Source organism: Cynocephalus volans, chromosome 8 (genome assembly GCF_027409185.1).
Source record: "Cynocephalus volans isolate mCynVol1 chromosome 8, mCynVol1.pri, whole genome shotgun sequence".
NCBI lineage: Eukaryota > Metazoa > Chordata > Mammalia > Dermoptera > Cynocephalidae > Cynocephalus > Cynocephalus volans.
Window position 1 is genome coordinate 90,778,528 of NC_084467.1, and position 13,307 is coordinate 90,791,834.

General features: G+C 36.3%; 1 protein-coding gene across 3 annotated transcripts in view; it reads right to left on the minus strand.

Annotated features, from left to right (window-relative positions):
• Positions 1 to 12,451: 12,451 nt before the first annotated feature.
• The window catches only part of COL11A1 (collagen type XI alpha 1 chain), a 213,685-nt gene continuing 212,829 nt past the window's right edge, over positions 12,452 to 13,307 (minus strand). For all 3 annotated transcript variants that reach the window (XM_063104117.1, XM_063104115.1, XM_063104116.1), the window contains one exon: positions 12,452 to 12,598. In XM_063104117.1, coding sequence (XP_062960187.1) covers positions 12,452 to 12,598 — 147 coding nt within the window. The remainder of the gene's footprint in view (positions 12,599 to 13,307) is intronic.

The window sequence follows — 13,307 nt, forward strand, 5'->3', positions numbered from 1 at the left end:
TATTGGTCCTGCAAGATCCATGACCCACTCATTGGGGCGGGCGGCAGGTTGTTTACATTCAACAGCGGGCAATACTCCCTTACAATTTCCGATCCCTGGGACTCCAGATGGGCTACCAGGATCATTGCCTTCTTCTATTGCAACGGCTATGCCTCTCATCCATGCAGAAATCTAGAAATTTCCTGCAAATACATTCCTGTCCACAATCCAATATCTCATGTCTCCACGGACATCTCACATCAGGAAGAACAACTTTCCTCTGCCCTAGAACAATCCTCTTCCTTTTCTGCAGGTTCCCCAAGTTCACCCATTTACACCTGGCAACAAATCATTTCTGAAACACTCACTTTCTCAACCACACCTCGCTGGCTCTCTCTCCCGAAAATTGTTTTCTTTGCGCCTCCCTTCCTCTCAATGCTACCTCCTCCCCACCACCAGAACACCTTAACCTTCCGGGCGCCTCTCTCTGGGAGCCCGACGACAAAGACAACAATACTCTGTTGCCCCATCACTGTCTCATCGGAAGCTCTTCCTCCCTAACTTCTCCCCCATCTTCTTGTAATCTTAACACAACCATTCATAACCACACCTACGCCCCACCAGGCACTTTCTTCTGGTGCAATGGAACCCTCTCTACCTCCATCCTGCCTAATCTTACTGCCCCATGCCTTCTTGTCACCATTGTCCCTCAACTCACTCTGTACTCCAATTCAGAACTGTTCTATCTTCTTCACCCACCCTCAAGACAAAAAAGGGCCGCCTTCCTCCCAATCATGGTCGGTATTTCCTTAACAACATCAGCGGTCGGAGCCGGACTGTCGGGAGGAGCCGTAGGGCACAGTTTATGGGCAGTCAAAGACATCAATGCTAAACTTGAAGGGGCTCTGACTTCCACTGCCGAATCTCTTTCCTCTCTACAGAGACAGAGCACCTCTTTAGCTCAGGTCACCCTCCAAAACCGCAGAGCACTAGACCTCCTCACTGCAGAAAAAGGAGGTACTTGCATCTTCCTTAGGGAAGAATGCTGTTATTATATCAATGAATCTTGTCTAGTAGAAACAAACATCATCAAACTCACCGACTTGGCTTCCAGCCTAAGAACCACATCCAGTTCTAACCCTTTTTCCTCCTTTATCTTAAGCCCTGTCCTAACTTGGATTTGGCCCATTTTGGGGCCTCTAATCATTATCCTCATAACCTGCCTTTTCTTGCCCTGTATCATTAGGTTTCTTCAAGCCCAAGTGGGAAAAATTTCTAATCAGGCTTTTTAACCAGCTTTTGCTTAGAAACTACCAGCTCCTAGATACCAATGAACCCCCCGCTTCATCTCGTGAGTGCCTCAGCTGATGCTGAAGAGACACCACCTTACAGAGGAAACGCATCCCTACACGCCCTTGCCACCGACGCCTGGCTGCTCCCTCCAGTCTCCAACTACGAACAATGCAACCGGTGCATATTCGACTTGTGGCTTCAAGGAACGTTTATGGACTTCTCCCCTTTTGAAATTACTTGTTTCTCCACCCTCCTTTGGGGTTTCATAATGGATATTTATGTACCTTCCTCTCTTTGCCCCCCCCCACAACGCCCCAGTTCAGCAGGAAGTAGCTCGATGACTTCAACGTCCCCTTTCCTAAAACAAGGAAAAGGGAGGAATGTAGGGACCCAAATGCCCCAAGGGATCACAGCCTGATCACATAAGCCCTTCTCGGCCACACCCCATCATGGCGCTGGTTGCCCTTCTCTTCCATATTCTCCTTCCCGCTGGCGCAAATTACACACCAATCAGCTCCCCCCCCAACCCCATGCGGTATGCTAAGTAGGGATTGTATTTTAAGCCAATCAGCTTTCCCCTTAAAGCCCTATATATGTGTGTGTGTGCTGCCTAATAAACGGGCTCTCTCCGGTGGATCGTCAACTGGTGTCGACTTGTCCTTTCACACAGAAACCCAGGGGAGTGATTATCTCTTTCCGGGTGTGAGGTGCAGATTTCTGAGGTTTCTTTATAAACAGCAGTGGTTTTCATTTTGTTTTTTGTTTGTTTGTTTTCATTTAGACCAACTTTATCAGAACCTAAAGGAGTAACAACCCACCACTCAGCAGTACAATGAAGACCTCAGAAGTGCATGTAAAGCATATTCTCTCTTTCATGATGTCATTCTTTGCCTCTGGCAAACTCTTACCACATTCTTCCTCGGGCATTTGATATGGTGCTATCTAAACCAGGAATGGTACAAACTCAAATCACTGATGACTTAATTTGCAAAATATGTTTTCTCTATGATGCCATTATCATATGAGATCAAGCCATCCTATAATATAGCCTATTTTATGTTCTTTTTTCTCTTCTCATGAGATCTGGCTCCCTTTCTTCTGTAACTGGCTGATCTGCCCAATTTCTACTGAATTTTTTAATATATCTCTTACAGACTTTTGCTTTTTTTTCTGGACAACAAATTCCCTCTCTGATCACTATTTCCTAATCTTAATCCTCTTTTGCCCCTTTTTTTCAGGATATCAGTCTTCTATTTAAGTCTCAAATGCCTAGAAGGGCCAATCAACCTGAGGCCAACAAGCCAGAAGTAAAAACCACAGGCAGTGCTAGAGGACATAGCCAATCAGAGCAAACACGCCCCCATCTAAAAGATGCAGTAGGTACTTACTTTGACCTTATCGAATCCTCCAAATTTTCAAAAGAAGGCAGCAAATCAGGTTTGTAAAGGTTAGCAACTAAGTAAAAAAATAAAAAATTTAAAAAAAAAACCGTTGTATGTAAGCCTATATTATTCAGGCCAAACAAATTAGGTCTGAGAGTGAGATTTGGCTCTTTGGTCCCCAATTTAGCACTTCCACTGTAATATTTTTAATGATTTCTCCAAAGGGTGCCAGGGGTTGCAAATAGTCCTTCTGTGGCTCATATTAATATCCCTTTGGTGGCTTTGGAGATCAGACCAATTTAATACCTACTTATGGTGGAATCCTGTCTCAGGTCTTTTTTTAGCTCCATCTGGCAAACAGCCTACCCTCCAGAGCTCAAAGAATGATTGTCCAGCTGACTGCTGGCAGTAGGGCAAGGCTCCCCCAATGAACAGACGTGGGATATCTGCCCAAATAACTCTGTCCTGGGGATGAGTCTGTCTATATGGAATAATTTCTTATGCCACAAGCTGATATCTAGCTGTTCAGCCGCCTCTGCAGTGGCAGCTGAGTGTATCTGTCACAAAGAATCTGCAGACATCAATACTATTGTTATCTTAGGCACTGGGATTTTATTTTCCTCAATACTTTATTTACTTCATTGAACAGTATCGAATTTTCTTCTGCCTGAGTCGGTGTGTGAAACTAAATCATCAGCAGGTGCTTTAAATTGCTCCCTTAATGATTGCTTGTTTCTATTTCTGGGATCATTTTATCTCTGTAGTACACTTTGGATTTTCAATTTTGGTGGTCAGAACTGTGTTTCTCTTTGCTGCAGAAGTTTAAGCAAGTCTCTGAGACATGTCTTGCTATTTTATTCCTTTTTTCTAATGCATCAAGCCAGGTAGGGCAGCAACTCTCAGGAGCCGCAGCCTGTTTCAAAGAAAGCTTCAGAACTATACTAGAAAAATTATTGGTGTGGTAAGATAAAAAAAAAAGAAGAAAAGTCTTTTCGCCATATTCCAAAAGAAAGGGAATTCTATGCAGTCTTTTGTCTTCCGAGATATTTCTCGCCCTCCAGTGTGGAGTATGCATAAAACAAATGTGCTTCACAGGGCCTGGTTTTCCAGAGCCTTGCAGTTTCAAATATTGACTTGCAAAAGACAGGAAATTTTCCCCAGGGTATAGTCTCTGTTGTGAGATAAAGAATTGTAACACAGCAAGGTTGCTGGCTCAAAGACAGACAGGTTACTGATTGATATGTAAGGATACTGGAAAACTGCTGTAAGAAGAGAATGTTTGCTAACATCAAGCTTTTGTTGGTGGATCAATTTAACTTCTTGAAAAATTGCATTATGGAATGTCACCTTGCTTTTCTTACTGAATGTTACCAGCTTCTATTGTTAAACTTGTTAAACTGTACTTAGAAAAAACCCCACCTATGTTCTCTTCCTGTAACTTCCTGGTCTGGAGAATAAATGCGGGAAGAGAACCCCAATTCATGGTTAATTTCCCAAATGGAAGGAATGCCTCTCTCTTGAGGGTTCTGGGAGATTAACCCTTTTTGGCACTGCTCAGAAAAGATGGGCTTTGAGTAATCTTTGTTGGCTCCATCACCCAGGGGAAAAGGGGTGACAAATCCATGGGAGGCAAAGCAACGTTCCAGATTCATGATGTAACCATTAGCTTCCCTTTTCTTCATGCACTTTCTCTCACTGTCATTGAGATGGAAAATTTCTACACTATTATTGGGTCACAGACCAAGGTTAGAGCTCCTGCCATAAATGACCTCAGCTCCCTATATGTTGCCCTATTATAATAGTCATTACTATTTATAAATGTTATTATTGTTATTCTTGTTATTGTTATTATCTATGTTGTTGGTATTATTGAGTTTTTATTTTGTTAATACCTGACCTGTCTTTAAAGTCTCAAAGGCGAAGGATTGTGTGCATCTTATTCACCACTGGACCCCCAGGAGAAGAACTAAATGAGTATGAGGGTCTCCAGAAGTTCATGGAAAGATTCAGATTATCGTTTACTTCTACAATTCCACAGACTTTTTGAGATACCCTCAAATAGGTCTTAGCTGAACGTTTTTTATGTTTGTGCACCCTTACTCATGTCAGATTTTAAATTTCATACACTTCATTAACGTTTAGCACCTGTTTGCCATCCACTATTTTATAGTTGTGAAGTGCAAAACAGCCCACATTACTTTTCAGAATCGATAATTATTGGTCATCTTTTCTTTTTCCTGTTGCATGAGTTTCCTTTCCTTATATCTAAGATATAAAGCAGGGAATTCAATTAGTTTACTTTGTCAATAGCTTCATTTTGGGTGATAAACACTGGAAGCAAAATCTCTTCTATTATATACTGAGAATGTGAGATTCATAAATTTTAAGTTCCTACCAATTCAGTCAAACTTTCTCTTGTCCAAGAACACAGAATTATTGGTTAATACTCATGAGTCTTTTATCTATTCAATTAATAAAACAGTAGCAAATATTTATATAAAATATTACATTAGTTTTCTAGGGCTGCTCTAGCAAAGTATCACAAACTGAGTGACTCGAAAAACAGAAATTTATTGTCTTATGCTTCCGGAGGATAGAAGTTCAAAATGAAAATTTGACATGGTTGATTCCATTTGAGGGCCATGAGGGAAGGATCTGTTCCAGATCCCTCTCCCTGATTTATAGAGGTCTGTCTTCAAACTGTGTCTTTTCACATTGTCTTCCCTCTATGTGTATGTAAAGAAAGTAGAAAAAGTTTAGTCAGGATCTCTTGCTTTAAACCTGTTACAAATGGGTAAGATTAAGCACATTCTTTAGAAACAAGTAATAAAAGTAGTGTAATTGCATATGTATACCCATTTAATGATTCAGCATGATCGTTTTAATTATGTAATGCTTGGCTTGTGGCCGCTATTGTGTACTGAGAATGTAAAGGTAACTGCTCTGAACTGCTGGACGGCAGAAAATGGAATGAATGGCAGAGCATGGAGGGTCAGTAGAGTAGAGCCTGAGCTTGTCTTGGAGTAATAAAGCATGCCTGTGAAGCTCATATCTGAAGAATAAAGTATATTTACCTTGCATAAAGCTGCCAGAATCTTTTTTCAATTATCTGACTCATGACCTGCACAGGAAGGGGTAGAAGGATCTGAGATCCAGCCTGACAGTGTATCTGCCTCTTTATCTGAATTTCCCTCAGTTATGAGGACTTCATTCATAATGGATTAGGGTCCACCATTAAGATTTCATTTTAATTTGATTACCTCTTTAAAGTCCCTGTCTCCAAATGCAGTCAGATTCTGAGGTATTGCAGTTAGGACTCTAACACAGGAATTCTTAACAGACATAGTTCAAACCATAACATACCTATTACATAATTAGAATTAATTTTTAGACTATAAGGAATACACATTTTTACTCTTGTTGGGTAAACCAAACTAAAACTCTTCAAAGAGCAGTATATGATACAAACACCTATGCAGTCAAGGTCTGAAATTGTGTAGAACTCATATTTATACTGTAGTAGTTCAAGAATAAAAAGAGCAATGTGCACTGGAGTGATCAGGAAAAATCTGAAACTTTAATAAAAGTAAAGGTTTAATAAAAAGCAAGCTAGGCTTTAATAAAAATAGAATTTGGATAAGTATAATAGAAAAAGGCATTTAAGGTATGGGATACAGGTGAGAGCACAGAAGCATGAATGATTAAAAACACAAGGCATATCCATGTCAGAGAGAGGAAATGATCTGACTCAGGGAGAAGAAGCACACTGAGGAAAAATTTAGAAAAAAGGTTACGGTTAAGATGAAACATGAAGGTTAGGCGAGATGGCAGCAGTTTTTGGATTTGAAATCTTGGGAGCAGAATTTGTATTCTATCACAATATGAAATAGTCATTGAAAGTTTTTGTACAGGAGACTGACAGAGATTATGGTAGAAGCCAGAATCATCACAATCCTTCACTCCTGCCTGTATCCATGCACTTTGTAATATGACTTTTCAGCTCCTCCCATAGGAAACTATTTCTCTTTTACAGTGAATCTGCTGGCCAGTGTCTTGCTTTGGCTAATAGAATGTGCTTTAATTAATAGTGGAGTGGCTTTGACCCTTGGCCTCAAATGAAGGGCTGTGTACATTTATCTCTCTCTGTCTGTCTCTTTGTCTCTCTGTCTGTCTCTCTCTTGCGATCATCATTTGAAGAAGCCTGATCTAGCCTGCTGGAGGACGAGAGGCCATCGGAGGGAAATCCATCACAGGCAAGGCCAGTCTTAATCACGAGCTGACCATCCAATTGTCTGCCAACACATGTGTGAGCCCAAGCAAGATCAGCTGGGTCTGGTCCAGGCCCGAACAGCCTCCCACCTAACCCAAAGACTCATGAGCAATAATAAATGCTTAATATTTAAATTACTAAATTTCATAGTTATTCGTTAGGCAGTGTGATCATGGTAGAAGATAACTCAAACTGTAACATTGGAGTAATTAAGGGAAAATAAACTTGGCAGCAATGATAGTATGAATTTAAGTGTTTGTGTGCATATATAGGAAGTGGAGGTGGGTAATCACAATAAAGAAGAATAGTTAGGAAATTGATCTAAGAAAGAGCTCAGACTAGAATACTAATAACTGAGTTATAAATTAAGGGAGTCATGAAAAACATTTTGAAGGGAAGACTGGCAAACTTTAGGAATAAAAAAAGGGGAGATGGAAAGAATTAAGGAATAATTTGGCTTTTTGTCAACTATTATAGATAACCTGTTGCCATTTCCTTTTTTTTATGGTGCGAATGAATACTTTCCTTAAGTAAGCCATTACTTTCATCAGTTTGTCAAAATATACCTAGCAATTTTGTAGTTCTAAGAATGGAAAATTTAAAGAAATCTATAAAACGTGGCCATTGTCAAATCTTTTAGAAAAATGAACTCTTTGCTTGAGATGATTGGCTAAAATATAAACACCAAAGATCCTCTACTGCCAGGGAGAGCAACTTGGCTTTTTGTTAGGATAAGAACCTGCATAAAAAGACTTTGGTCTTTCAGTTAGTAAGATCTCTGCATGCTCCAATTCCATGGCATATCAAGGATAAAGCCAGATTAAACATTTTGCCATCCAGTTCCTTGACTTTCTGCCAAACTCATAGTGTTTCCTTAAACATGTTCTCTTATTTGAACTAAATTCTTCTTCTTATTGTTTTAATGGTTGTGCCATCTAAGTGTAGGGAACACATCCATGTGTATAAATACTATGAAAACATAAATAAATGTCCCAATTGTAATTTTTCTTTTACTTTAATGATCGTGAGTAACAAGAAATAAAGATAAAATTTTGAATATTTGAATAGTTAATTGTCATGGGTATATGTTTGTTAAGGATAGGTGAATGGCAATCTTAAGTCATTTAAAAACATCTCTCATCGGCAAACAGGTGATTTTATTTTATCTAGGACTATGTTAATGTGTATAATGAAACTTTTCTTTCACCAAATTTCCTTTGAAAATTACATGTTGCTCATAAAAAGCCCTTAGACAAAACCTCCATTAAGACAGAAGACATTAATTTTAGGTAAAGAGGAATTGATAAAATATAAATTATGTCTTCTTATTATCTCTTTGATTCTTTAGTTGTGATTCTCCAAAGATATGTTCATCGTTACATCCACCTTCCTTTTGTTTAACAGATGTGTTACTTAAAGAAAGACAAGGTGGAGACTTCAGGAATCTTAATGCTAGTGATAACAATGCATATGATTTTGATACATACTTGCAACACTGAAAGTATGTAAGAAACACTTAACTATGTAAGAAACCTTACATAGTTATTAACCAACAGCCATCTACAATACTAATCTACCACTGAGCCTGTCTCCAGAGACTTTATTTGAATAAAGTTAACAAGAATTAGACCAAAGATCTTGTTTCTAACTTTTTATTTTATGATTGATCTCTTTCTTTGTGTTACAAATGAGAATTTTATATGGAAATAACTAATTTCTATGACAAGATTAGGGTATTTGTGCAACTTGTTCCCAATGACATGAGATGATTGAAAAAGCAAAATACAAAATAGAAAGGTGAAGCAACGTTTATCTTCAGTATATGCAAAGTCAAATATATAAGTTGATGTTTTCTAGACTTTTAGATATTTTTCACTTAGACGTGCATTAGGAATAGCATTCCATGCCATTAAATCTTCTAAACCTAATTTTAACAGTTTTATCATTCAGTCTACAGATGCACCATACCTTTTCTTTTAAACCAATTCCCTAACAGAAAACACTTATATTTTCCTTTTTTGTTGATACTGGATAGCATTTTGAAATGAAAAGACTTTTAGGTAAATATCTTCCATACATGGCATAGGGTCATACAATTTAATCTTCATTGCAACATGTGGTCATAGTTTACCTAGCCATGTGAGACCAAAGTGACATAGTGGACAGGGCTGCTATTTCCGTCTTCCATACTAAGGTCTGGCAGAACTTTCCTTTTTAAAGTGACCTTATCTAAAGGTGAGTGTAAAAAAATAGCCAGCAAAACATCTCAAAGGAACTTAACATTCAACAATTTAGCATTTATTCCGTTGGCCAGTGTTTTCAAGAGTAATTTATCATTTTAGTGTGCACAACTAACATTTTCTAAAATGAAATACAATACCGTAGAATGGAATATTATATATCAGCGTGCATCACAAGAAACGTGAATTTGAAAAATGTTATTTCAGTTTTGTGTGAGGTACCTGTGGATAAGAAAAAGAGAGAGAGAGAGGAAAGGTTGTGAAATGTATTTTTAAATAAATTAAAATTAAAAAAATGAAAGTCAACGTTGTAGGTGATAGGAAGCCATTGAGGAATTTTATATCTGGAAGTGACCAGTGTGCAGATGCATTTCTCACAGAAAAGTCTTTCTCAGTATAGAGGTTAGATTTGGAGATAAAGGAATGAAAAACCATACAACAAGCTTTCAAAATTGTGTGGCAAAGAATCAGCACTACACAAATGTGGGCAGTGGTAATGAAGATGAAATGAAAGGAACAGGACTGAAAGGCATTTCAAAATAATTGACAGAAACAGATGACTGATTTGAAAGAACAGCAAGTAATGGATAATGACTCCAAATGTCTTTGGCCCAAGCAACGGTGTGGGTGGTGGCACTGTTAAATGAGATAAGGAGCACAGGAAGAGGAGCAGGGTTTGTTTTGTTTTGTTGTTTTGTTTGTTTCGTTTTGGGGGGGGGGCAGATTTTGACATTATGAGCTGTCGTCTCTGAAAAAATACACATTGGAATGGGTGAATATTTCATTATTTGTGATGCTGACAATTTTCAAAATAGTTCTAGAGATAATTTCAATTGTACCAGATTGAGGAATGATGGGTAAGAAAGTAGAAGCAGTGTTTACAATCTACTTATAAAAAGTTTGATGTTGAAGGGCAAGCAATAGAGGAGTTAGATATAATTTCTTCATTTGTTCACATATATTTAAATATACATTGCGTGGCTACAATGCCCTGATCTTTTGCTAGCTAGATAATATGATCTCCCCCTGCCTGCAAGGTCAATATCTTTCAAATGAATAACTTACATGTGCTGGAGCCAGCACTAAAATGTCATCTAATATGCTTTTTCTATTTCACAGAGGTTTCTTTTGTCCAAATTAAACCGATCATAAGAGGGGAAAAATTCAAACGTCAAGCAGAAGACTATATCCATATATGAAAAGAATTGAAAAGCACAAGACATTCCGTTATCTATTTATTCATTCTATTGTGTCAAATTTAAGATTTTTTTTTTTTTCAAATGGGCAAATAACACTGTGTCCCTGATGCAGGCTAATATGCAAAATATTCTCTTATTGTTATATATTCATTAAAGTATTCATCCATCATCTGGTATATAGAATCCCTCTTGATGAATATTTATTTATAATTTAGAGACTACATTTCAAATAAAACGTTTTAGTGCTGACATTATAAACACATATTTGGGACTTTGTAAAATGTTTATCATAAAAATATTTTTTTGGAATTTTAAGTATAATCTGTCTTTATTATGTAAATATAGTATTACCATGTGGTGTTTACTATTTTATACCTGTAGGGAATTTAAACAACTTATCCCTGAAGGGTAATATGCTTATTCAAAGGTGTAAAACTATTCTAATCTGGATGGTCAAGAAAGAGAATCAAAAGCCTTTTCTGCAATATAGAGTATTTTGGAACCTACTTAAGAAAGAGAATGACCAATCCAGGTAGACAAGACTTGAGTTTATTTATACGATTCATATCTCCCTTTTTGAAAGGACATTTACAAACTTGATTTCAAAAATAAAAGAAATTCTGAATGACAAATGTTCATGTTTTAATTCCAATATTACAGGTATGTTCTTTTATGATAAATTATCAGTTGAAAATGTTCCAGTAAATCTGGCGTCATTAATTTAACACTTTATATAAGAAATAATAAAACATTTATTTTCAAGTCTTACATATATTACTTAAAATAGATACAAAATTCAGTTCGTAATTTTAAAATTTTACTGCTATTTCAAGCTACTTGAAAGAAAATACCTTAGTGGAAAAGAAATGTTTTGATTGCCTTGAATAAGTATGACTTTTAAAACAAGTACCATTAGTAACAGTCCACCCATAAGTTTTTCAGCAATTAGGTAGGTCAAATAATTTATGAAATTATTTTGAAAGGAAAGAAATATTTGTTGGGCAAGTAAAATAATATTGAAACTATTATAATATGCAACTTAGAATGAAATTCAAGAAATTGATTAAAAAATCTAGCATTGCACAAATTCATAAATAATTGCTTAATTTCCATATTTAATATTAATCTGCATTATTGAAGCACACTGAAAACAATGAGATGAGATGAGTTTGAGAAAAATTGTACATATGATTGTTTGCTTAATGGAGGCATCAATTTGTTAAAATAGTTTTTTCATACATATTTTCTTGTTCAAAAATATAAACTTGCTTGTTTTCCATATATACAAGAAGTATTCTGTGAAATCCTGGATTCTGAGAAGAAAGAGTTTGAGGTATAGCATTGAATAATGCATCAAAATGCATAATATTTTTGGCTGAAATTCAGCAAAATTACTGTCAGCAGAGAAGAGTTGATCGAAGTGTGCTTCTGAAAGTCTTCCAGGTTTTTGCCCTCTGAGAAATTTGTTGGCGACATCAAATAATTGAACTCTTCAACATCAATATATACAAAGGCGTTTTATTATTAATCAATGAAAGGGAATTAGAGTCATCAGAAATTACAACTTTATTTTTTCATAATACATATATTTATTGCCATCATAGATCTGCAATTGTCATAAAATTAGAGTCAGATGGAATTCAGAGACACGTGCAAGTTTTGGAAATGGACACATAGATAACAGTATAGAACTGTACATAAAATAATTACAATTTATTAGATACACTGTTTTAGCAAATCCTTGATGGATGGGAATGAGCACCATATTTTTTTATGAATATATATTTTTCTCTTTTTGTTTCCTACAGCACCAAAGAAATCCAAATAGAAAAAGGAGAGATGAGAATCGGGAATCAAGAATCAGCCCTTTTTCCATCTCAGCCACGTTACCTTATATTTTTACGATTTTCAAAGCTTCTGTCATGTGGTTCTGCCCCCATAAGGGCATCGGAATATCCTAAATGGTACACACAGACTTAGCAAGTTGTTTTCTCTACCATCCTTATTCAAAACTTGCATGTGGCGTAAAATGGGTTGGTGGCACCAAGGTATATTTTCTGTTAATTTCATATGTTCTTTGTCCTAATCTTAGCCAAGAAAACAGACAGGACCAACTTCAAATCCGAACTTCTGATTCTGATCACCAAAGTCATTGATCATAACATCAACAATAGGTACTTGATCAATTTTTGGTGTACTGATTTCAATCACAGTCTTTTCATAGCCTTTTTTGGACTGTAAAATTAAGCAGAAATAAAAAGTTACACAATCATTTCATATTACAAACTACATGTTATTTTTTCTTAAGCATCTGAATGTTGGTAAGTGTGAGAGAGGAAACAGTAAAAAAAAAAACAAATTTATCATTATGTAATAACTTCTTGTTATCACTGATTTCACATGTAGTTTTAAATTTTAAATGTTGACAATTACATTTAATATTTTGCTGTAATTACTCAACTATGAAACTTCAACCTATTACACAGCTAAAAAAGAATCTTGTTGAGTGGATAAATACAATTTAATATGAAAATCGAAGTATGTTTTGGATCCCCCTATGTAAATATATAAATAATATATCCTTACCATTATAGTTATGATTAAGATAAAATTCTCTTCTGAAAAATTAGAATAAAATATAGGAATTATAATGAAGGAGGTCGAAGTCAAAACGTTTCTGGTGCTACATATTAATTTTACAAATGTTTAACAATACACTAGAATTGGGAAAGCTTTCCACAGCTCTTGCTTCATTAATTTTCTTTATTTTCTCTCCTTTGTTCTACTGGTATTCCACTCATTTTGTTGAAAGCATGGACATGTTTACTTGTGATTGTGACTTCTATTTAGTTACCAATACTCAGCTAAATCAATGGGCTTTTCAGGGTGCTCTATGAATAATTTTCTTATAATGAATTCCCATGTGTATGAAAAAAAAATAGTT